Source organism: Silurus aristotelis (genome assembly GCF_946808225.1).
Source record: "Silurus aristotelis genome assembly, chromosome: 5".
Taxonomy (NCBI): Eukaryota; Metazoa; Chordata; class Actinopteri; order Siluriformes; family Siluridae; genus Silurus; species Silurus aristotelis.
Genome location: NC_139578.1, coordinates 12,025,920 through 12,049,466, shown reverse-complemented (window position 1 = coordinate 12,049,466; position 23,547 = coordinate 12,025,920). Strand labels below are relative to the sequence as shown.

The 23,547-nt window shown below is 38.9% G+C and overlaps 2 protein-coding genes across 2 annotated transcripts in view; one reads left to right on the top strand and one right to left on the bottom strand.

The window, feature by feature from the left end:
- The window catches only part of ndufs2 (NADH:ubiquinone oxidoreductase core subunit S2), a 190,846-nt gene that overhangs the window by 104,616 nt on the left and 62,683 nt on the right, over positions 1–23,547 (bottom strand). The window lies entirely within an intron of this gene.
- Positions 4,789–23,547, top strand: part of mllt3 (MLLT3 super elongation complex subunit) — a 40,308-nt gene continuing 21,549 nt past the window's right edge. Inside the window, exons 1-2 of the mRNA XM_083542184.1 lie at positions 4,789–5,002; positions 5,455–5,635. Of these exons, the coding sequence (XP_083398310.1) occupies positions 4,991–5,002; positions 5,455–5,635 (193 nt within the window). The 5' untranslated portion in view covers positions 4,789–4,990. The remainder of the gene's footprint in view (positions 5,003–5,454; positions 5,636–23,547) is intronic.

Genomic DNA, 23,547 nt, shown 5'->3' with positions numbered 1-23,547 from the left:
TCAAATAGGTGTCCGAGGATTGATAAATAAATATTTGATTGCCAAATATTGCCAAAGTATGAATTGAAAAATGACTGCCTGACACATAATATATTAATATATTTATGATTAACAATCAAATGATTAATTAGTTAGAAACTAGTTGCTATGAATACAGATGGCATCAGTTGTCTTCTTATGAATGACTGGTTTTCTCATTGAGTCAGTGATGCTGATGAAAAGTAGCCCTTCATTACCAAACACCTAGTAGCTAAATTGGTATTGAATTATGAGTCTGCTACTACTCTTTCTACTACTATTATTAATCATAGTAATATAATACTACTAGTAATATTACTATTTCCAATCATAATAATATTATACCACTACAACCTCAACTACTATTACAACTAATAATAATAATAATAAAAATGTGTTATTGTTTACACTTAATTAATGACCCTGATAGACATATTTTAATGTGGTTTGTGCAATTTTATATTTAGAGTCGACACATCAATGTGCATTTATGTTGGTTCACATTTATGATTTAAAAAAAAAAAAAAAAAATCCAGTGATTCATAATTCTGAAATAAAACAGACTGAACTCTATAAGTCTCTCATTTAATCTAATGTGAAATTGTTGAGTGCTTTTATCTTTTGAGATTTTATCTTTCAAAAGAAGAATCCAGACAAGTTTTGTTGATGAATAGTGTGTCCTACTTCATCAAATGTTTTTGTGCAATTGATTTGATAGCAAAAAATCTCTAGTGTCATTCAAACCAGGCTCCAGCTCATTTCCCTGTAAAAGTTCCCTAGCTGATATCCACTCTTCTTTTTGGCTTTAGTGACCTGCTGATGTTGCAGGAATTCATTTTATTCATGTGCTGAGTTGAAGAAATAAAAAAGGAAGACATCTGGTGCATACTGTACATCTGGCATATATCATTGATTATGAGTGCTGATCTACTAAATGTAACATTAGCAAGAAGAATATGTTAGAATATTAATGCAAAATACACTGATAGGCTATGTGCTATTTTCTAGTTTTAGTAGTTACAGCAATAATTCTGATTATACTGCCTAGTATAAGAGGAATCCCAATTAAAAATGAAAGAACAGTTATCATCAGCTGGATTACTGAAATGGAATGAAATATTGAATTATTTGAACATGAAGACATTGCAAATGTGATACACCTTAATTACACAGAAATAAACCTGTTCATTGTTGTGTAGCTCAGATGTGTGGATTGTTACACCATCTGGTCTCAACAGGGTTTAAAGCACTGACTGACAGACCAATTATTATTGGATGCAATGCTTACACGCAATCATATCCATCCAAAATGACTTACAGGCAAAATGGTCTGTTGGTCTGTCCTTAACTTTCCTATTAAAATAACACATGGTTACTCATATGGCTTATCAAAATCTGAACAGGAAGTAACACCAATGTTAGCATTTACCCTAACAAAAGAGGGTATTTTCCAAGTGTATTGATTGCCATGAAACTTAACTAATCATTACCTTAGTGGATTTAATCCCTCAGTTAAATAGTAAGTTAATAATAATGACTTACAAGTCCACCAGCTTATTGTAAGATTCTTACACTCTAGATATATGTTGTCAGTTTCTCCAAAACATTATTTATTTACTATTAAATGCTCAATTTGATGTGCTGTCATTTTGTAACCATGTGCAAAACAAAACATGCAAAAGAATTGGGAAAATACACCCCCCAAGTCCAAAAAAGTAAAATGTCAATTAAAAACAGAATGCACTGATTTGCAAATATCATAAAACCATATGTTATTCACAATAAAACATAAAAAACATGTCGAAATTTTCAAATGAGGAAATGTACCGTTAAAAGATAAAATAATGTAATTTAGATTTTGATGTTGCATTACTAAAACAAACAGCTGGAGGATCCTTTTGCAACTAATTAGGTTAATTGGTAATTAATCCGAAAATTGATAGAGAGGGAGAGTTCGTCGTCATCAAAGTTCCAAAACTTTGAATAGCTTGTCATCTTAAGTGCATAATATCATCAGATGATCCAATAATCTGTGTGTACAACGGACAAGGGCAGAAATCAACAATGAATGCCTGTGATCTTTGAGCCCTCAGCTGCCACTGCAACAGGCATGATTCTGTGATGAGACTAACAACTCCAGAAATCATTGTCTGTGATCACAGTTCACTGTGTCATCTACAAATGCAGGTTAAAGCTTTATCATGCAAAGAAGAAGCCACATGTGAACATGATCCAGAAACACTGCCATGCTCTCCGGGTCAAAACTCATTTAAAATGGACTGAGGCAAAATGGAACTGTGGTGCTCAGACAAATCAATATTTGAAATATTTTAAGGTACATACTGTACCTTATAGGTTTTAGAGCATCAAATGCTTGACATCTTATTCAAGGAAGGCTTTGTAAATTTTAGCAAAACAATGTTAAATCACATAATACATCTATTGCAACAGCACGGCTTAGAAGAATTATAAGAATTCAGCTGGTGAAATTGTCTGCCTGCAGTCCAGACCTTTTACCATTTGAAAACATTGAATGACTTGAATCAAAACAAGAAGACCCAGGACTGTTGAACAGCTAAAATCCTGTATTAGACACAAATAGAAAAACATTCCTCTCCTAAACTCCAGCAACTGGTCTCCACATTTCCCAGATGTATATGAACTGTTGGTAAAAGTAGATGGGATGCTACACAATGGTAAACAAGTCCCTGTCCCAACCTTTTTGAGACGGGTTAGGGTTACTTCATTTTTTCCTTTAACAATGTGTTATCAAACATTTTTCCATTGAAAGTTGTACAGTGCACTCATGATTAATGAAAATATAACTTAGGACCCACAAAGTAGTGAGTGCTTGTTAAGGATTTGTTTGTTTGTTTGTAATCCATTGGAAGTTAAATGTGTACAATCATATTTAGGCTGGCATGATGGCACAGTGCATTACTCCTGCAACACAGCTCGTCGGTCCCAGGCTCAGTCTTGTCCAAAGATTTTTTTTTGTGTGAAATACATGTCCATGTGGGTTGCCTTCTTGCTCTCTGGTTTTCTTTGACCTCTCAAAAAATGGCACTAGGTGGGATAGTGACATTATATTGGCCCTGGGAGTGTTTTGTTTGTGTGTGGGGGGGGGTTGGGGGTGTTGGTGTTCAGTATAAGTGCATCTGGGACAGAAAGATACATTGAAACCCTAAACTCATTGTGTCCTTGTCGGTTCCCTCCTGGCTCTTTGGTTTACTCCGACCTCCCAAAAAATGACACTAGGTGGGATAATGACTCCAAATTGGCCCTAGGTGTGTGTGTGTGTGTGTGTGTGTGTGTGTGTGTGTGTGTGTGTGTGTGTGTGTGTGTGTGTGTGTGTGTGTGGTGCAGAGATAGTAAGTAACGAAGCTAACAACGGGCAAGGCAGAAGGCAACTAGATGAGACAGTCGAGTCAGCCATGTAAAGATGACTGAGAACAAAGGCATTATTCAGCCTGAATACATTCATTAGATAACAAAATGTTAAATTATTTCGTATTAATATATTAATATGATGTGAGGTCGAGTTACCAGTCTGACACTAAAACAGGTAGTAGTAATGGCAACTTTTACTTAAGTACATATCAGAGCCTAAACTTCTTTACTTTAACTTGAGTGAAAAAGTGTAGTCAGTATTCAACTTTTTCAGTATTTTGAAACATGAATATCTGTACTTCTACTTGAGTGAAGGATGTGTGTCCTTTAATGTACTAGTGTTCATTCCAGGGTGCTTCTGACTCAAACAAATCCACTGCAAAATTGAACAAAAAGATGTCTCGCTGAAGATGAAAGAATGAGAACTGGACAATCATATTTTGAAACCATATTCTGGATAACTTTCATTCCTACACCTCTCAATCATGCTCAGGACTTTTTTAGGATCTGAAACTTGGCATTAGATTTAAGTTTAGGTTTAAACTTCACTGTCACTTCTGAATTCTTCTTCTTCTTCTTTCGGCTGCTCCCATTAGGGGTCGCCACAGCGGATCATCCGTCTCCATACCACCCTGTCCTCTACATCTGCCTCTTTCAAACCATCTATCTGCATATCCTCCCTCACCACATCCATAAACCTCCTCCTTGGTCTTCCTCTTTTCCTCCTTCCTGGTGGCTCCATCCTCAGCATTCTCCTACCTATATACCCCATGTCCCTCCTCTGCACATGTCCAAAACTATCTCAATCTCACCTCTCTCACCTTGTCTCCAAAACGTCCAACATTCGCTGTCCCTCTAATAAACTCATTTCTAATCTTGTCCATCTTCGTCACTCACAACAAAAACCTCAACATCTTCAGCTCTGCTACCTCCAGCTCCAGCTCCTGTCTTTTACTCAATGCCACTGTCTCTAATCCATACAACATCACAGGTCTCACCACAGTCCTATAAACTTTCCCTTTCACTCTTACAGATACTCTTCTATCACAAATCAAGTGACAAAACTGAATAATAAGAATAAATAAGAATGACATGATTAATAATAATGTGGGATAATGTGGGACGTTTTAGGGGGTCATTCAATTAGGACACCATTTGGTTTAAAGATAGTCTGATTTCGTCTACTTGTGTCTGATTTATATAGGACGTGTGAAGTGGAAAGCGTGTTAGTGTACTAAACAACAGTAGGGTTCACAGCCAGTCAGTGTGTGTGTGTGTGTGTGTGTGTGTGTGAGAGAGAGAGAGAGAGAGAGAGAGAGAGAGAGAGAGAGAGAGAGAGAGAGAGAGAGAAGGCTTTGGGAAGTAGCCAATCGGCGCGTTCTCTCTGGGGCGTGCGCGCACGCGCGCGCCAGCTCGCCTCTACGTACATTCAGGGCGCATGCGTCTTCACTTCACTTCACTCCTTGAAACTCGGGCTGGGGCTCAATTAAGAGACCATGTCCGCCATCGGCAGTCCGCAGTCCGTGCTGTCCTTATTGAAACGCAATTCTCCATGAAATAGCATTATCCCGTGGCCTCGAGAATGGCCAGCTCGGTGAGTAGGCTTTACCTGGTGAAACGGAGCTTTCGCCTTTTCATGCCTTCGCGCTGTTGGGTTTATTTTATTTTTTGTCGCCTTTTTCCTCCCGCATCCGTGGCATAGGAGGCGAATGCTTTAAAAATGAACGCGTAGGAGAATTTGATGTGCATGCATAAAATGTGAGAAGTGTAGTAGAAATCCGTTTCGAGTAGTTGCATGCTGCAGGACACGTCTTCAAACCGAACGTGGTGCTTTGCGGGGAAAGCCGGTAGTGAGTGAGGAGCGGTTCTGGAGCTCCGGTGTTCACTGAAACGCTCGCGCACGAAACAAAAAAACTAAAGTGCAAGGAAAGAAGATTAAAGCTCTCCGATTCTTTTTGGTGCATTTTCCGATCGTGCGATTTCGGATGGACGCAGTGGGATTTTTTTTAGGAGGCGTATAGTTGATTTGTGTTGGTGCAATTGCAGGGTGCTGTTCAGGTAAAGCTGGAGCTCGGGCACCGCGCTCAGGTCCGGAAGAAACCCACCGCTGAGGGCTTCACACACGACTGGACGGTGTTTGTCCGCGGGCCGGAGCACACCAACATCCAGCACTTTGTGGAGAAAGTCGTGTTTCATCTGCATGAAAGTTTCCCCAGACCAAAAAGAGGTGCGTAGAGTGTTTTGATGTTTCACTGGAGTTGGATTCGCGTGTAACCTTGGCGCATCTCTCTCTCTCTCTCTCTCTCTCTCTCTCTCTCTCTCTCTCTCTCTCTCTCTGGTCACCAAGACTTTTTTTTTCCCAGTCTGCCTTCAAGCATGCTCTTATGCATTTCATGTAAAACTATGAAGAAAGAGAGATCAAATTTTTTTAAACTCCATGTTCCCATCAATGCACCAAATATTAAGCATGACCATATTAATGCCACAAATCAGATCTGTTACTTTACTTTCAATTATTAAGATTAAACACAGAGACCAAACAGGGGAAATATAGTAGGTTTAATTTCTTGGCTAGGTGATTTCTGCAGACTTGCAAACAGGTCCCCTGCTTTTTTTTTGCATGAGGAAAGGGATCAATTAAACTGTTTGTTGCTTTGAAGCACAGTTTCTGCCTCTTTGCTGCATTCGAGTTTGCTCTGAGGAAACAAGCGCTGGGCGAAATGCCAACCGGAGTCTGTCCTAATTACACACGACTCGCTGCAGACGAGCGTTTTTCACCGAATTGTGTTGTGCTGTGTGAGAGAGTTTGGGCCAGGTCTGACTGCAGTCTAATTCGGTTCGATCGTTATATAGCCCTGCTGGCATTTACGTCACTGGATCAAACGTGACCCCTTCTTTTGCACTCGCAGCATCTTCACCAAATGTTTGGACTCTCCTGGTTTAGTTTTTTTCTGGAGGGTTTCTTAAGCCATTTTAGGATTCAAGCAATGTCTCATATTTTAATGCATTGCACGACTTTTCGCAATATGTAGCAACACGACTGTAATAGGCCTGACGTGTCATGTCACCCTAACAAGGATGTCGCTGGATAGAAATTTGCAAACACATGATGCAAAGAAACATGGCCGTATTATTCTGTTGGCATGCCAACAAGAGTTGGGTAGATTTACAGGCAAAAAAGCGAATATTAATGCAAACAAGGAAAACTGGAAATATCATCACGGTTTTCATTCGGGAGCTGATTGCACTGTACCCGGGTTACAAAGGGGACTTGATTTACTAGCATAATGCAGTTGGGAGTCCCAGCGTGAAAGTTTGGATTCTGTTCAGCGTGACTGATTTTTGTAAATGTCTAACGTTTGCTAAATTTTTCTATCCCACTGATCGTGATTTATAGAACGGAAATAAACGTTTTTGCATGTTTACATTAGTTCTATAGGGAGGTTCCTTCGCATCAGGTGTGTGCGTGTTTTTATATTCTGGTGCAAATGTATTCTGCCGTATTTCTGCGGGAAAACGTTTGAGGCTTTAAATCGCCTAATTTGAAGTATTTGAAACGCGCATCACAGGCTGTTGATGACAGGAGGTTTACCAAATGTACGTTTGTTTTTAACATCCCTGCTGGAACACCCCCCCCCTCTCTCCCCCCCCCCCCCCTCCTTCCTTGACAAATGTGTTTGGAGGCCTTCTGAAAAAGTTCAAAACCAGCAGGAGGATACTTAACCTCTAATAAATCCTGCCTTATGACATGGCCTTAGTGATTCCCCTCCAGACTCCCTTTTAGAACTATATGGTATGTAGCCTAATGTGTTTTTGCTCCATGACAAATTAAGACGCCTAAGTACTTCCTGAGGTTGCTCGCATGTTGCGAAGCGGCATCTTTTCATAATTGAATTGACAAAGTTTGCGCTCCGGAACCGTTTGAGGGACGGAGGGCTTTCGGTGTTGTACATTAGTGAAATCAGTTCAGATCGTACGACAGTGGCCAACTTTGGACCATAACCCGGTCAGCCGTTTATTGATCGCAGACTTGAGTGGCGAGTGTTTTCTTTACTGTACATTCAAACAGCCCAAAGTGGCCTTCAGAATTATAAACAGCTTCGAAAGTCAGTCAGGGATTTCTTCCATGTTTACTGGAGATTTCACAACAGGGCTTTCTGTGGCCACTGAATTCGGATAAAACGCTTTCTTACACAGGATAGAATTTATGGAGTGCATGTAACGTAAACAATCAGGCTTATTATTTGGGGTCCTGGGAGGCTCGGTCACCCCCCCCCCCCCTCCCTCTTTATCATGGCCTCCTGACTTTGAGCTTTGATCACGTTAGCCAGCGTCGAGAGGAGCTTGGAGGGAAGTTCGAGAAAAACCTTGTGCACAGACGGGCATGTGTTTGACAGTTTAATACCAACAGTCTCGTCTGTAAGAAAACAGCTGTAACACTCTCTTGCTCTCTCTCTCACACACACACACACACACACTCGTCCTTCTTCCAACCACTCATCTTCCAAATATGTTTAGTCACTTCCTTTCATACTTTTTCATTAAATTATTTATTTATTTATTTATTTGAATCTTCGCCACCATCTGATATTACCCATCCCACAGCTGTTCCATGTTATCATAAATACCTTCTCAAAAAATGAAAGGCTTTCGTTTATTAAATTGGTCATCCTCAGACGTTTTCCACATTCATAATGTGTGCATTTTTCAGAAAAGCCTCTATACATCATTATATGTTTGTGCATGTGTTGTTGTTGTGGTTTTTTTGGGTAGTGCCGTGCTGTACAGACGTGAAATGTCGCCAGTTTTGAAGATTTCTCGCAAGCTAGACACATTTTAAACAGACTCCAATCTGCTTGGCTTGAGAAGGGTGTGAGAAAGGCTATGATTAGCGGCCATGCTGTGTAGCCTTGGAAACCTGATATTTAGTGTCGGGAGCCGGTTGGGAGAGTGTCTGTGCTTTTGGTGAAGGAGGGGTACAGGGTAAACTCAAAAGAAATGGACTGGAACATGGCTGAACATTTCACCTGTGGCCATTGATGCCAGCTTTCAAAAAAAAATCAAAAATAAAATAAATCATCACTAAAATGTAGCCGTGTGGCTTTTGGGTGGTCAGAAGGCTACCCATAATTCAGTGGCGAGTCCTCAAAGTGTTCTCTTTGTCATCACCAAGAAGCTTTTGGGAATGTCACCTTCAATTTTGCACAGTGCCTGCTGTTTTTGTTCAGACACACGGTAAACTGGCTGTATACGTTTTATTCATGTGAAGTCTACTATAGAGGCAGACACAAAGAAACGAACAGCTTATCGAGGTTTATAAAATCTTAGATGTGTGGTTTTAAGCTAATATGGACACTGCATACAACTTCTCCACCTCTATAGACATTACAGGGTGTGATCTGGTGTGTTTTGGTTGGCAGATGAAGAAAAAAAAATTGGTTGAGCATTTTTTACATTTTTTTTTATTTTTTTTAAAGCCTTTCACTGAATTGTTTAAACACGACCCCTTATGCAGCTCATCTGTTACAGCTCAATCCAAGAGTCTTCGATATCTAACCACAGATGGAGCGAGCATGAGCCAGATAAACCAGGCTATGAACGAAGTGTGAAGCCAAAACGAAACATGCATGTTCCTATAAGAAATAGAGCATGCAGTTGCATGGTAGGCGAGATATCAACGTATCGGATCTGATCTTGGGTATTTTGCTGTTAAAGACGAATTCAAATCTTGTTATATGAGGGAGCTGAACGCATGTTACGGTAGAGTCTTTTACTTACTTGTGGACACTGTGCACTGTGGGTTAATAAATAATTGTCTCTGTGTGTGTGTCTCTCTCTCTGTCTGTTTGTTTCTGTGTGTCTCTCTCTCTCTGTCTGTCTGTCTGTCTGTCTCTCTCTCTCTCTCTCTCTCTCTCTCTCTCTCTCTCTCTCTCTCTCTCTCTCTCGTTTATTGTATTTAAGATTTGAAGTGTGGACTTACAGGTAGTGGGACTATTGACTGATCTCAGTCTCGGACCCCTTGTGGGATTTGTCGTACACGTATCCGGTCTCGAGCATCAGGATTCCGAAGGTTGCATTTTGATTGCTGCGGTTTCAGGTTCCAGTTTCCAGCGTGAAAACATGATTCAGAGCGTAACGGGTTTTTTGTTCGTTAGCCTCGTGTTGCTTGTTTGTTATCGGTGATGTTGAAACTTTTAGAGTTTTTGTTATACATTTTGTTATAAATTCAGACACAAATGCGATGTCTTTTGTATAATTGTTGTCAGGCAGTGATGAAAGTTATATCCAGTGTCAGAGAAATGTGACTTGTGAAATGTGGTTTTTGTGCTTTCTTGGAAACATTTACTGACGAATAGTACCAGCATTTTTATATATATATATTTGCATGCTGCTTTTGTGGAAATCTGCTTTGTGAGACCAATAATTGAGCGATCATAATGGATCATGTTGGTTCCACACTGTGTTTTTGAGAAGACCCTGAAAGCGCACTCCATTTAGACTAAATACGAATACCTTTTTACATCCTTCGTTTCTTCTGGTGGAGACTGTTCGCTTGGGAACGTGGCTGCCGAAATGGGTGACTTTTTATTATTTATTTTTTTTGTCCTACGTTTGCCCCATTTTTGTTCACGTCCTAAGCAATTCTAGGTAATTAAACATGCCAAGAAGCTCAAAGGGTGCTTTACTCTGCTTGGTGCAACAGCCATCATGGTTATCGCTTTCAAACAAAAAAAAAGTCTAGGATTCATCCTCTGTAACTGCAGCCTACTTTTTTTGTGGTATCTCCAAATCACACTAAAGAGGAAATGATCTCTGAACTCGTTTCTGCGTGAACAAAAAAAAAAAAGCGCGATTGTGTGAACACATTTTTCCAATTAGAGCTGTCACGGCACAGCCTCACAAAGCTTCGTGTGGCCAGTGAGAGAGTGCGATGCTTAATTGGAAAGGAGGAAAAGTGCTTATTAGTGTGTTTTTAAATTTTTTTATAAAAACCAGTTGCACTTCAAGCTCATGTGATTTGATCAAGAGGAATAGAGAGGTCAAGTTTTTAAGACGACACCGGTATATGACGGTACCGAATACGTTTGAACATCACCTTTTGATGTTCGTTGCGGTAACCACCAGAATGGTCTCTGCTTTTCTGCTTGTGGATAACTGATGTTTAGATGACTGGGTTAGTAAGGGAACAGCATGCCTTTTTAAATCTGTCTATTGCTTTTTGCTGATCAGACGTCTGTGGTATTGTGTGCACATGTCCAATAAGGTAAGACCCTGGCGTGGCCTTAATACCAGAAGACCTCAGGCAAAGTACAGCTTAAATGTCATCTGGAGATGTATAACTTTCCGGGCTTCTTTCACCGTGGCTTTGCTAGAGATCATTCTCACTCGCTCAGAGGAAGCAATCTATCCCTGGTAAGCAGCTGAACCCAGCAGGGTGGAATAATGGAGGGAGTACTTTGAGAGCAAAAAAAGTTGTGGAATATTATTTAATCACATGGTGACAGTGTTATTGCTAATGTGTGAAAACTGTAGATTTATGGAGTTGGACCAGGGCTGATTTTTCTTTCCTTTTTTTTTTTTTTTTTCCCCCTCAATGTAAATCCTGTATGATATGATATTCCTTAAGGAAGTTAACATTGCTTCTGATTTTTGTTTCTTGAGACCAATTCCACAGATAAATTTGTACATCTGGATTATATTACCTCCAATGAAGCATTCTTTTTGATTCCACTCGTAGACCTATGATTATAATAAATTGGATGGGGACAACCAGTAGTGATTTCTCCCTCAAGTATTCACTGGCAAATAAAAGAAAAATTCTCTAAAGCATTACCCTGGTGTTCTTGATCATGTGCTTATTATTTGTTTCTTTTTGATGATTATTTTTCGGATTGATTTAGTATTCCCACACTTACATGAACACAGCTGGCTTCTGGCTGGTCTGCTTTCTATGTCTGTCCACATTCTGAACTAAACTATGCGTCACAAAAAACGTCAAATCTGAAATGTCACATTTATTTATTATTTTCCTCAAAACGTCACCTTTTTATTTCATTTTTATATCCGCTGGGTGATTTGGAATGACGTGTTCACGAGTACTGAGTGACTAACTGTATGCAGTTTTGGATTTGAATACCAACAACACAATGTAATGAGTGAGACTGATACAATATAGTTTGACATCCAGCTATGTCTATTTTGTACATGATCGAAATGTCTTGATATGATCGTGATGTGTTTGTTAGCCAAGCTTAAATGAATTGATGTGTCTTGAGTTCAAATAAAATCTTCCACTTGCAAACTTATAGGAAAGTAATGGATTCTTTTCAGGATGACTGCTCACATACTGTACAGTTCAAGCAAGATCACCTCTGGAGGTCTTCAATGTTTTCTACATCGAAAGGGGAGTTTTCAAAGTCACCCGACGTTTGGTCGGCTCCTCCAGCAGTCGTCTCCTGGCAGTGGCCGAGCTTAAGATGAAACATCTGTGAGAACAAGCCCGTAATTGCTTTACGACCAGGCAAAAATCGTATCTACTTGTACTGGTGGTGCACAAAGGGCTGAGACCATGAAACTGCAGGCTGCCTCCTCCACTGGAATGAAAGGAGCGGAAAAGGGAGGTATGGAGGAAGAGGGGAGGGAGACGGAATGGAAGAGAGTGTGTTGGGGGGGGCTGACTTGTGCGCAACAGCCCAAAACAGGAACTGGGCCATAAATGCTTACTCTACCCCCCCCCCCCCCCCCAACTCTTTAGAGTGAAAGGAGGTAAGGGCTGTGAGGAAGTGGTTTATTGAAGCGCAGTTTTATAAAGGCTGTCTGCTAGCAAAGTCTTTTAGTCCTTCACCATGCATTTGTGTCCGTCGTAAAACATTTGTCTCGTTCTTCGTTGACTAAACCTCCAAAGTAAAAGCGGGGAACAGTTTTCTCGTCATCATTACAGTAATGAGGATCAGGCGAAATTGCCTGTGAAAGATCAGCTTAAATCTTCACGCTGGAATTGACCCGCCCCCTCCCCCTTTTTTAAATTTGTTTTTATACATTTGACGACTAACCTCTGAGGGATTTTATGGTCGTAACAGCCAGCATTCGGAGACACTGTAGTAGTTTTAGGTTTCATACTGACGTGAACACACCCTTCAAGTTCCCAATGAGTCAAAGATCCCGGCTGATTTGACCTGATTTGGACTCCCCTATGGCGTCGTTCTTCCTTTTTGCCACTTGCTGCCCAGATTGAGTTTGGAATAATTTTTTTTTATTCAGCAATATACTTGCACTCCCATATCTTTCATGGGTCTGCAAAAATAATAAACATGCCGCTTTAGACGCAAGGCCAACATAATTTTTTCCCAGGGAACTGGAGCGATTCATTTAGAGTTTGGCATAGATGTGGTTGTGGTGAGCGAACCAGGGTGAAATCCGAGCCTGTGCTCTCACTGAGGGGGAATCCTGCCGTGGCTATTGTCTGCTTGGCTGGCAGAGAGAGAAGCTATTTAAATTGTCATAAATTCCACACAGCCAGGGCTCGGATGTGAAGTGCTTTTCTTCTTTTCTTTTTTTGGTTTGCAGAATAAATGCTTTTTTTTTTTTTTTTTTTCTTTTTCACGTTTTTGACGGCTCAACTTTGCTTAGTTCATGATCACTTTTTGAAGAATTCTTGTTTATTATTATTATTCTGTAATCCCCCTAGCATTCATACACTTTATTTACACTTTATGGCACTCTCGCATCTTTCCGAATACTGTAATGAGCCGGTGTTTTTATTTTTTTTTGTGGGTGAATACCTTCTTGTGTCTTTTGTTGGAATGGGAGTTAAATTACTGTCCGAGTTCTTGAAGTTACTGGGCACACTGCTGTTTTGCTTTATATGGCTTGTCGGAGCTTATTTTAATAAGAAAGCCCTTGAACCTGAGGGAGATGGCCAAGTCGATATAAGCAGATTGTCTTGCATCTATAACCAGGGATTTTAGTGTTTGGGGGGAGGGAGGGGGGTGTAACAGTATCACCTGTATGCATTTGTGCTGTGGGATTCGTCTTTATTGAATAGGAAGTAAGCTCAGTTCTCAGGCGAAGTAAAGTGATCATCGTTTACGCTCATGGTTCTTTTGACCGTTGCTGCAAGGAACATGTACTGTTTATTCATTCAATTCATGCGTCAATGGAGCAAAGCCACTGTAGCTGAATTATGCGAGCAGCTGATTAGAAATTGCAGCGTGCAAAAATTTCGAATGCTTGACTATCATTCTGCTTTAATCCTGAGTGAAAATAACTGCTATTTACTATAAAAATTAAAGGTGCCAAATGCACAGTGTGTGTCCTCACACAGTTAACAGGAAACCAGCAATATTAACAGCTAACTAAATAATTAGTCTTTGTTTGTGTTGCCTTCATTTGTAAACCACTTGGAGGTGAGAAAGGTCTTGGGCATGTACGTCTGAATATTTCATGCCTGACACACTTTCGAAAGTGTTGATTCTACTTGTTCAGGTCGTAAATATAATTGTTATTTTTTTAAACATGTAAAAACTCTGTATAAAAACTTGTGCTTAGGATGTTTTCCAGTTCCAAACCGTATTTTAAAGGCTTGATTTTCCACATTTGTATCTGATCATGAGATATATTGTCCTTTATAGACAGAGTGAGGTGGCAATGGCGCATGAATAATGCTTTGTATGTTTTGTTAAAATTTCACTTGAACAGACCTGATCGGTGTGTCGTGCTGGTAAATGGGGAACCAGCAATGGTGGTCCATCTTGTTCCATTTTAGGTGACTAGGTTTGTTGATATCATTACTGGGCCAGTAAGTGCTTAATAGTAGTATTTCCTCACTTCCTTTCCTCTCGGCAAGGATTCTTCAAGCTCTTGTACAAAATGGATTCAGTCCAACTTTTAATAATTTGAATGGAGAGAGAGAGGGAACTAAAAAAAAAAAAAAAACTTTAACATGAATCTCACTAAAGTCTCTCCAGACGGTGACATTGAGATCAGGCTGTAGCACTTCACAGAGCTGGGACTTAAGACCACCTCTGATGAACGGTTGATGACAAGCACTGCAGCTTGGCAAAAAAAAAAAAACAAACGCACAAAAAAAAAAGGTCTATCATTTCAGAAATCAATCCTCAACCAGTGCTGGGGCAATTAGCTGAAAACAGCCCCCCACCCGGAAATGAATTCATATGAACCAGGCAAAGGCACAAGCTGGCATTAATGGAATTTTAATGAGGAAGCATCATGAAATCTTATCCAGGGATGATCACTTTAATATGGTGCCAATTAAAGAATGCGAGGGCCCTGCTTTTGTTCCTTTTAAATCTTTCCCAGTTGCTGCCTATAGGGCATCTGGGAATAAGGAAGAATTCATGTTGTGCTACCTCCCAGGCCTTAATGGTCAATGGTCAATTACTGAGCTTTGAATCTAATAGAAAAGAGAGAAAGGAAGTTCAGTCAAGGACAGGTTTTTATTAGCATGTACTGCTTTGGCTTTTTTTTTGTCTTTTATGTTGGTTTTATGTAAAATGTAAGAACTTTTAAGACAGCAGCTTGTGTATGTATGTTTGTATATGCTATAATATAATATAGATAGATAGATAGATAGATAGATAGATAGATAGATAGATAGATAGATAGATGTGTGTATATATGTATGTGTATATCTCTGTCTGTCTGTCTGTCTAGCTATTTAGATAGATATAGGGGTGTGTGTGTGTTTCTTATTGCTATTGGTATACTAAGTAAATCTAATCTGAAAACACATGAGAAGGGAAACTTTGAACTGCTACCCAACAGCATGTTGTGAAGTGCCATATGCATCTTCAAGCAAGGCAGTAGCTGAACATAAAATAGGAGCCAATCTTATTTCTGGTTTTAGTGCTTCTGTAATAAAACAGCATGAGTAGATGGTTATAACACCAGCTGCTGAGGGCTTGGGCCAGATTCTGTGTCTTGATGGATGATGCACCATTTGTTTATTGCACGATTATGGCCACGAATCAAAGGACTTTGCCACGTTTTCACAGCTAACTGTCAACTAACAAACTTTTTGGTAGAATAAAAAAAAAGGAAGAGTCGTAAATGATGTAATATGCTTTTTTGGGGTGGGGTGGAGCAGGAGTTGAATCCGTACAAATGGATCAAGGTGAACCTGTATAAATGTTTTTAGCTGCATTTGTTGCTTATTTGCGTTTGTAAGATAATAATTAGGTTGGAAGGATGAGCTTTTTTTTTCCATTAGCATCGACGCATCTAATGTTAACACAATCAAGCAGACAACCTTGTTTGCTATTTTTTGGTCTCGTTGCTTACGAAGCGTTTTTTTGTGTTCGACAACTTGTTAGCTAGTGTAGTTTCTTGTTTTCCAGATGTAGTGCTCCATATTGGTGAAGTTTGACACGTGACTGTTTTCTTAAACCCACTCCAGACGAGTTGTTAGACCATGCTGCCTAGTCTCACAACCCTACAATATGAGACAAATGGCTTTCCATCTTAATTTTACTAGTACACACCTTGCTGCAACTCCGACTCATAGAGCTGTATTGAGACGAGCCTCAAAATGTTCCGTTTGTTTATTTATTCTGTTAAATTTTAACCCACGGTTAGTTCTTTCGACCCGCGGTGTCTTGGCGCGGCTGAGCTGGATTTAAAAACTAATGCTGAAGCCATAGGCCCTTTAAATCTGCATTCTTACATTAGGCTGGCTTATGAGGAAGTGCTTTTGGGAGCAGAAGTCTTCTCCGGTTTTAATATCGGAGTTGGAAATGCCTAGCAAATGTTATAATGGGGAAAATTATGTATGCTGTAGTATTCAGAGATTGGGGTGCTCATTTACACTAGCGCTGACATTAGCATTTTTTATTTTTAAAAACAAAAGAGTATAATGTTCTCGAGTGCTGGCTGTTCTCTAGGAAACAGATGCATATACCCCTCATGACCAAAGGTAACAGTGTCCCTGATGAAAAGGTGCCTCATTTCAGCTACCATGGTTTCCCCCTGTATGAGGTATCTGGTTACACCACTGTGAGCAGACCTGGTGCTCCCATATGCCTGGTTCCATGGTGTCAACTCTTTATGAGAAGAGAGACCCCTTTGAGAATTGCAGCTTAACCTTCCCTCAAGGAGCAGCCACATGCCGTGTTTCAGGTCTACGTCAAACAGGACTGTGGAGCGTTGCAACCAATTGGCACTAATCCAATACTGCCACACACGCATTTTATAGTTCGGTTAGTTTGCTCACATGTAATCAGACCGTGAACACATTTGAAACCAGCAAACCTTTTTATTCCCCTGAATTAAATTTTTTAGTTCGGGATTTTGCACACATCCGTCTATAGTAGCCATACAATTTCCACTATAATATATTGCAACAAATAATATTGAGTGCACATATTGTTGAAATAATAAAGGTACAGAAAATGACTAAAGTACTTTTGATGCATTTAAAGTAATTACGAAAATTCTCTCGCATTATGATCTGATTTTCTTTAAAAGCGTGACGTTTCTCAAGCCATTCTTAAAGCTGCATAAGTGGTGATACTCCATATCTAAAAATAGAAAATAATTAATGAATAGGGGTTTAACAGAAATATTGTATAAAAAATGTATGAGAAATTTCTAGATCTGTCCCAGCGAAATACAGTGCAACCTCGATACATAGGGTTACGTTCTATGACCCCTCACGAGTAGCAAAAAAATGGCGAGGTTTCGACTGTTTCCTTTTGATGGTTCCTTTTTCAAGGTGAATTGTACATTATTCGTCAAAGGTTTTATTTACTACTTTAATTGAATAATTAAATACTATTTTAAACATAAATTTATTAGTACAAACTCTGTTTTTAAATGTTTCTCTGAACTTCCGAGCCACTCGCTTAATCAGATTTTTCCCGAGTTACTCTTAGTCCGGTTCCTAATGAAAATTCACGAACTATCGAGGTCGTGAATATCGAGGTTCCACCGTGCTTGTTCTTGGATTGACCAATAATGACTTGCGTTTGAGTAACTGTGTGCATAAGAAGAGGGCCTTTTGCTGTTTAATTGTCTATACTAAATCTAAACATGAAAGTGCTTTTATATAGAATCCCATAACAAACCTCTTATGTAAAACGTTTGATGCCAAATAATCAATTTAATCAATCCAATGAACTGGCTATAGATGTTATATAATAAGGAAAAATGCGTGTATCTAGTCATTGTCATTTTGCAAAGACAATATGTTCAGCTGCTTGCATTATTAAGATTATACTCTTAATGGCCTCTGTAGTTCAGAGTGATGGAAGGTGGCTCTAGTTCTTGTAGAGCTAATGACGTCAAAAACGATTGACAGAATTATATTGCCATTTTTAGCTACTCATGTGCAAACAATTGCATAATTGCCTACATGGATGGACTTGCCCTGTAAACCCGATCCTATCCCGGTCTAACCAAACGGAGGCACGTTCCCATCCAATTGTCCATGACTGGTAACCACTTTTTCAGAGCGTTTATTATCCGCCTTGCATCTTAAAGCAGTCCGTGTAAACTTCTTGTTTAGAATGCAGAGCAGTGCTTCTTGTTCTTTGTAGTCTACTGGAACAAATATAGTGTGATTATCTGACAAAAAATAACAACCTGAAAAGTATTTGCACAGATAAGTGTCTGGATTTTTGGGTTGGTTTTTTTGTGTGTGAGAAAAGCTGCTTTTGTCTGAAGGACATATGTTCATATGGGTACATTTGTAAATACTGTAAACAAAAGAAATTAATTTTGCGGGGGTTTTTTTGTAATGGGTTTTAAGAATATATGTCCATAATAAAATACCTGTGATGAACATTCACATTCTGAGCTGGGCTATGATATAATACTAATATCTTTCAACTGTATGGTTTTTGTAATAAGCAGTTTCCACCAAACCATTAATGTTGATGCAGACACAAATTGCATGGAATGTACAGTGTTTGGACAATAAAGGTGAAGCACTGGCTCTTATAGTGTTTGAGGTTTCATGCCAGTAAGTGTGTGGCCTGGTTGCCAGTCTTCGCTGATTGCACATTCCATAAGTAAGAGGTATGAAGGTTGAATTAGCGGAGCAGGAGCACTGCTGTGCATAAAAGATTTCAATCAACACAACATAATGGAAGACCTATCGGAGTTCAAAAGATATACTAAAAGACATACTAATAAATTATTCTGGTCTTAAACCAGGTGTTTCCGTTTCTTGGCTCAACTCTTGAATTTTTCCTTTGTTTCAGTAGGAATATTTCTACAAAAAAAAAAAGCTTTATCACATTTGTTTTTATTTCTAACACTACTGTTTTGTTGGCTTTGTAAGCAGACGTGTATATTGTGAACAATATAATCTAAATGTATCTTGATATTTGTTCAAAGGAAGACTTTTAGGTGGTTTAGTGTGATGTTTGCCAGCGAAAATGGGCAAGTGGAACAAAGGCTCTTTATGCAATTGGTCTAAGCACTGAGGGCAGAGAAGTTGGTCATACTGCAGGGAATACAACGCTGCTCTATTGTACATAGCTTTGTTCAGTTGTGATTAAATCAGCACTGACAGGAATAAAACGTACTTCTCCTCCTGTATTTTCGATTTGATTGATCTGGATCAAATGACAAATTGGAGAAATCACAAAAAAATTTGAATACGTCTTTGTTTGGGTCTAAAAATGAAGATGAGTTATTAAATCCACATCAGTGTAAACATGGCCTCAGATTTTCTATCCACATTAAAGTTTCATGAGATGCACCTGATGTTGCAGCGTCAACAGAACGAGCCGAAGTCTTGAGAGAGTATGAGTAGCAGCACAACGGCATTAGTTTGTGAGGATTTGTCTCCAAACAGGCAGTACATCTTTGTGTGTTGCCTTAATATCCTAACTGGTAGCCCTGTAACTGCCTACTATGTTGAAAAAGGAGCCTTGCTGCTTCTGTACATGTTCCAGGATTTTAAATATTCCACAAACACAAAACTGTTTGTTTTTTTTTATTTATTTTTTATTTAAAAATTGCTTCTTATTAATTCAGCGTATTTGAATTTGTGCCTTTGTGTGAAATGTAAAAATGAGACCATGGGAACGCCAGCCATTACAGCAGGGAAAGGAGGTGGGATCCTCCCCGATGTTTTTCAGACATCTTTTACGGCTTAAACCTGGTACCAATTATAGATTTTTTTTTTTTTCTGATTTCACTAATGATTTATTATTTCAGGTCATCCTAGCTCAAGGACTCTTTATATTCTAGCCATGCACCAGCACTATGTTTGAGACTAGGCCACCTCAGCTAGTTAGGCTTTTCAAGTTCTCTAACTTCCATTATGCAGTTCACCAAGTTCACAAGCGTTTGCTTTTATGTACCAATTTTTAATTCCAACATACAACAAAGTTTCTTATAGATCATATAGCTAATTCGGGAAAAAAAAAACTATTTAACAGAATATGGTATTTAAATATTAACAGGCGATATGTTTGTTATTGGTCAACCACCACATGCCTATGGAAATTAACATGCAAATCTCCATGCACCACATCTCCACAGAGATTAATCAAAACATTCAAATTAATTGAACCTAAAAGAAATGGTCATGTTTAAATGGACATTACACGACGTAACAAATTTCATTAGACTCGGATTTCACATAGATACATTTACAGCTAACTAGCTAAGAATTAGCAAGTTGGCTATGTTTAGTCACAGTACTTATACCTAGACATGGTTTTACTTATAATAATGTGGTTCAGTGAGAGAAAATAAGAAATATTACCTTTTAATCCTTTTGAAAGATTTTGTTTTGTAAAGTGTGCCTCGCAGGGGAAGTCCTTCCTTTGCTAGCATGAAAATTGCTAGCTTGGAGAGTAAGGAAGTAAGGGAAATTCCTAACAGAAACATCAGGTGACATAAGAATGTGATAATGATGGGTATAAGTTGAGTCCTTATTCCTCCTTATACCTACCCTAAGCACTGTTGTTCAGCATTTATATTGTTCACAACAATGATTTACCTTCCATAACGGCTAATCCAGTTGCTCATTTAATCATAATTTACTAATTCTTAAGATGAGAGAGGTGTACTTTTTCTTAAGCAGGGTTATTTTTCAAAGAATGCCTTGTTCTCTGTATTAAAATAGGTTTATGGTCATGTGGGTAATAGATTTCAGCTCTAGTTGACCTGAATGTAGGTGGTCTACTGTATTGAATGATTGTTTACACAGTGTGTGTGTGTGTGTTACTGACATATATCTAATTGTGGCGTCTTTGCTTCAGCTATAAGATGGTAACCAGACTCTAAATGGAGAGTTTATTCACATCCCAAAGACCACATTGTTATTGTGCCTGGCCATTTAGAAAGAAGTGAAATCTGAATCAGTGTTGGGTTTTTTGTGTATATTAAACGCTCTTCACTGAGGACAGAAACACTGATAGAATCTAATAGTGTAGTTTAACAGTTTAGTCGTGCAATGATCTAAATGTCAACTGGATCAGGTCTTCTTTTTTTTTTTTTTCCCCCTCTTGCGATTGTGTCTCAGGATTTTCCGGCTTTGCCTCATTATGACCCGGTCTTGAAGAAGTGGCAAATGCTTTCTGACTGGCATTGTGCTGTGATTGGCATCCTGGCTCTGTGTGTATGTGTGTGTGTTCGAGAGAGCGTAAGAGAAGGCAGGGGTTCTTTTTGGCTCTTTCCATTAAGGGAAGAAAAAAAAAAAACAGCAAAGCACCCTCCACTCTAGCTCGGTGTAGTTGCTGGCCAATTTCCTGTTCCAGGTCAATGAGTGTATTGTACACTTTGCTTGTCCAGACTCCCACTTCCAAATGTAAAGTGACCTTTTCAACTTAAGAAGTTCCCCAGCCAGAATAATAATCTTATCATTTTTCGATGTAGATGTTTGATTCCTAAGTCCGTTTCCTTGTTTACATCTCATATATTTGACGTGTATGGACCATATTGTTTTTTTTGTTTTTTTTCGTCAAGGTTATTAGGGGGTGCTGGTTTTAAAAAAATAACATGATGAAAGAAAAAAGTCAAAACAATGCTTAAATAATACAAAGATCAAAATGGAAATATAAACGTGAAAGCATAAATGCTTTATTATATAACTAGACATTTTTATGAAATAAAATTGATAAGATTATTTTTCCCCAGGTTTTGATCTGAAGACAAAAGAAATAAATGAGCAATCACTTCATAAAGTAAAAACGCAGATTTGTCAGCTCAACCTGTAAACATTAAAGATAAATCTGAAAAAAAGTTGATTTAAATAATTTCACTACCGTGGCTCATCTATACACATTGCTGGCTTTAACTGAGAAAATAAACACGTAGTGAATAGGCTCATTTAGCAGCTCATAATTGAACGTGACCCAGTCATGCAATTAATTGCAACCCATAATATTTGTGCAGCAGTGCAGTGTTGGGGTGCCATGACCTCAGGATTGGGGTCATGAGCTGTCTGGTCAGGAGAGTCATGTCTCGTCTTGTTTAGTTCGAGTCTTGGTTGCAGTGTAACTTGAGAATAAGTATTTCTGTGGTACAGGCTCAGGCAGTTGCTTCAGGGGGTGTAGATACTTAACCATTCGAATTCTTCCCCATTTTGTGTGGTAATAATCTTAACATGGATTACAGTTGCCTTAAACCGAGTGCCAATTCGTTAATACATTCAAATTAAATTCATATTTTATTGTCCACATTTGACATAATTGCGTTATGTGCCGTGACATGTTGCTGGACAATAAAAGAAATAAACAGTGGCACGCATGATCGTTTTGACACACTTGAAATGTGCATATGAAGAGGTGTGTTCTTACTAAAGAATCAGTCTTTTGTACTGGTTGTCATTAGGGAAAAATTGGTATACTTTTAAAAAGACAGTTTCTGTTTGAAGATCATTTATCTCCAGATGTCTTTGACTCGCAGAGCGCACAGAGCATGATGACTAATTGCTGGTACCGTTGTCAGTCCCTGTGGGACATTAAGAGCAAGACAAACAAGTGTCCCATGGGTCTGTCTTCTCAAATACATAATTGGGACTAACATGCTGTTGTCTGTGTGTGTGTGTGTGTGTGTGCACGCAAACATGGACATGTGTATAATGCAGCAAGTCAGATGTAGAATTCTCCCTGCTTTTATTTATTTTTGTCACTTACAATTTTTTTTTAAGAAAATCTAAACCCACATAGAAGCAAGGCAGAATGTAATCCAGGAATATAGTCTCCCATTTCAATATTATTCAGGACCTCCCAAACCCTTTAGGACAGAGTAATAAATTTTAAAATGAAAACACAAACAGATTTGACTCCATACAGGTCAAAAGTGGCATGAAATTAGAGTTTTAGGTTTCTTCCTATTAAATCTCTATACAGTTACAGTCCATACTCGGATGGGGCAGAAATTTTCATTTTAATAACCTCATGTCAAGGCAAATAAATAATACACAGTGTCTTTTTGGCTCCCGGGTTGACTGGACTATGATGGAGTGCACGGATGCTGTACTAGAACTGAGATATTGATTTATTGTCTCAAATTTTTTCTATGTATAGGCCATTCACAAAAAGTTCTTAGGAAAAGCACTGTACTAGTGTTGGGTGGTTTATCACGCTGCTTCGCTCTGCTTTAAAATGGATTTCAAGTGAAGAGGATTATTAAATCATAGCCTGCAATATTTGTCATGTAACCAGGGCATGTACACTATTCAGACCATTTAAACTGAAGTGTATTTGTCCTCTCTGTCAAATATTTTTGTAAAACCCATCATTTAGGTGCACCAAGAACACTTTCTAACCCTGATTTCATTCATTTGCTTAAAGTTTCCAATGAGCTTTGAAAGACTTTCTGATTGAGTCTCCATCTCTGTTCCTTCCCACATGCCCCTTAGCAAAGGTTTTATTGTTTATTCTGGTCCTCTAAATTTATGAACTGTCATCATGGTTTAGGCCAAATGCAAAACTTGCCAAAAGTATAAATCTTTGCTCTGAATCAGCCTAGCAAGCAAACTAATAATGTAAAGCGTTGCCAGAAACAATCAATACAAGGATCTACAGTAATTGCAAATTGTTGTATTGTCAGTCTGAACTAATGACGTCTGAGCCTAATACATGCATTGAAATTGTTGTCAAAGGAGACATGACAAAATTATGATCCTAAAAAAAATATAATGCTTATCCCCCCCCCACC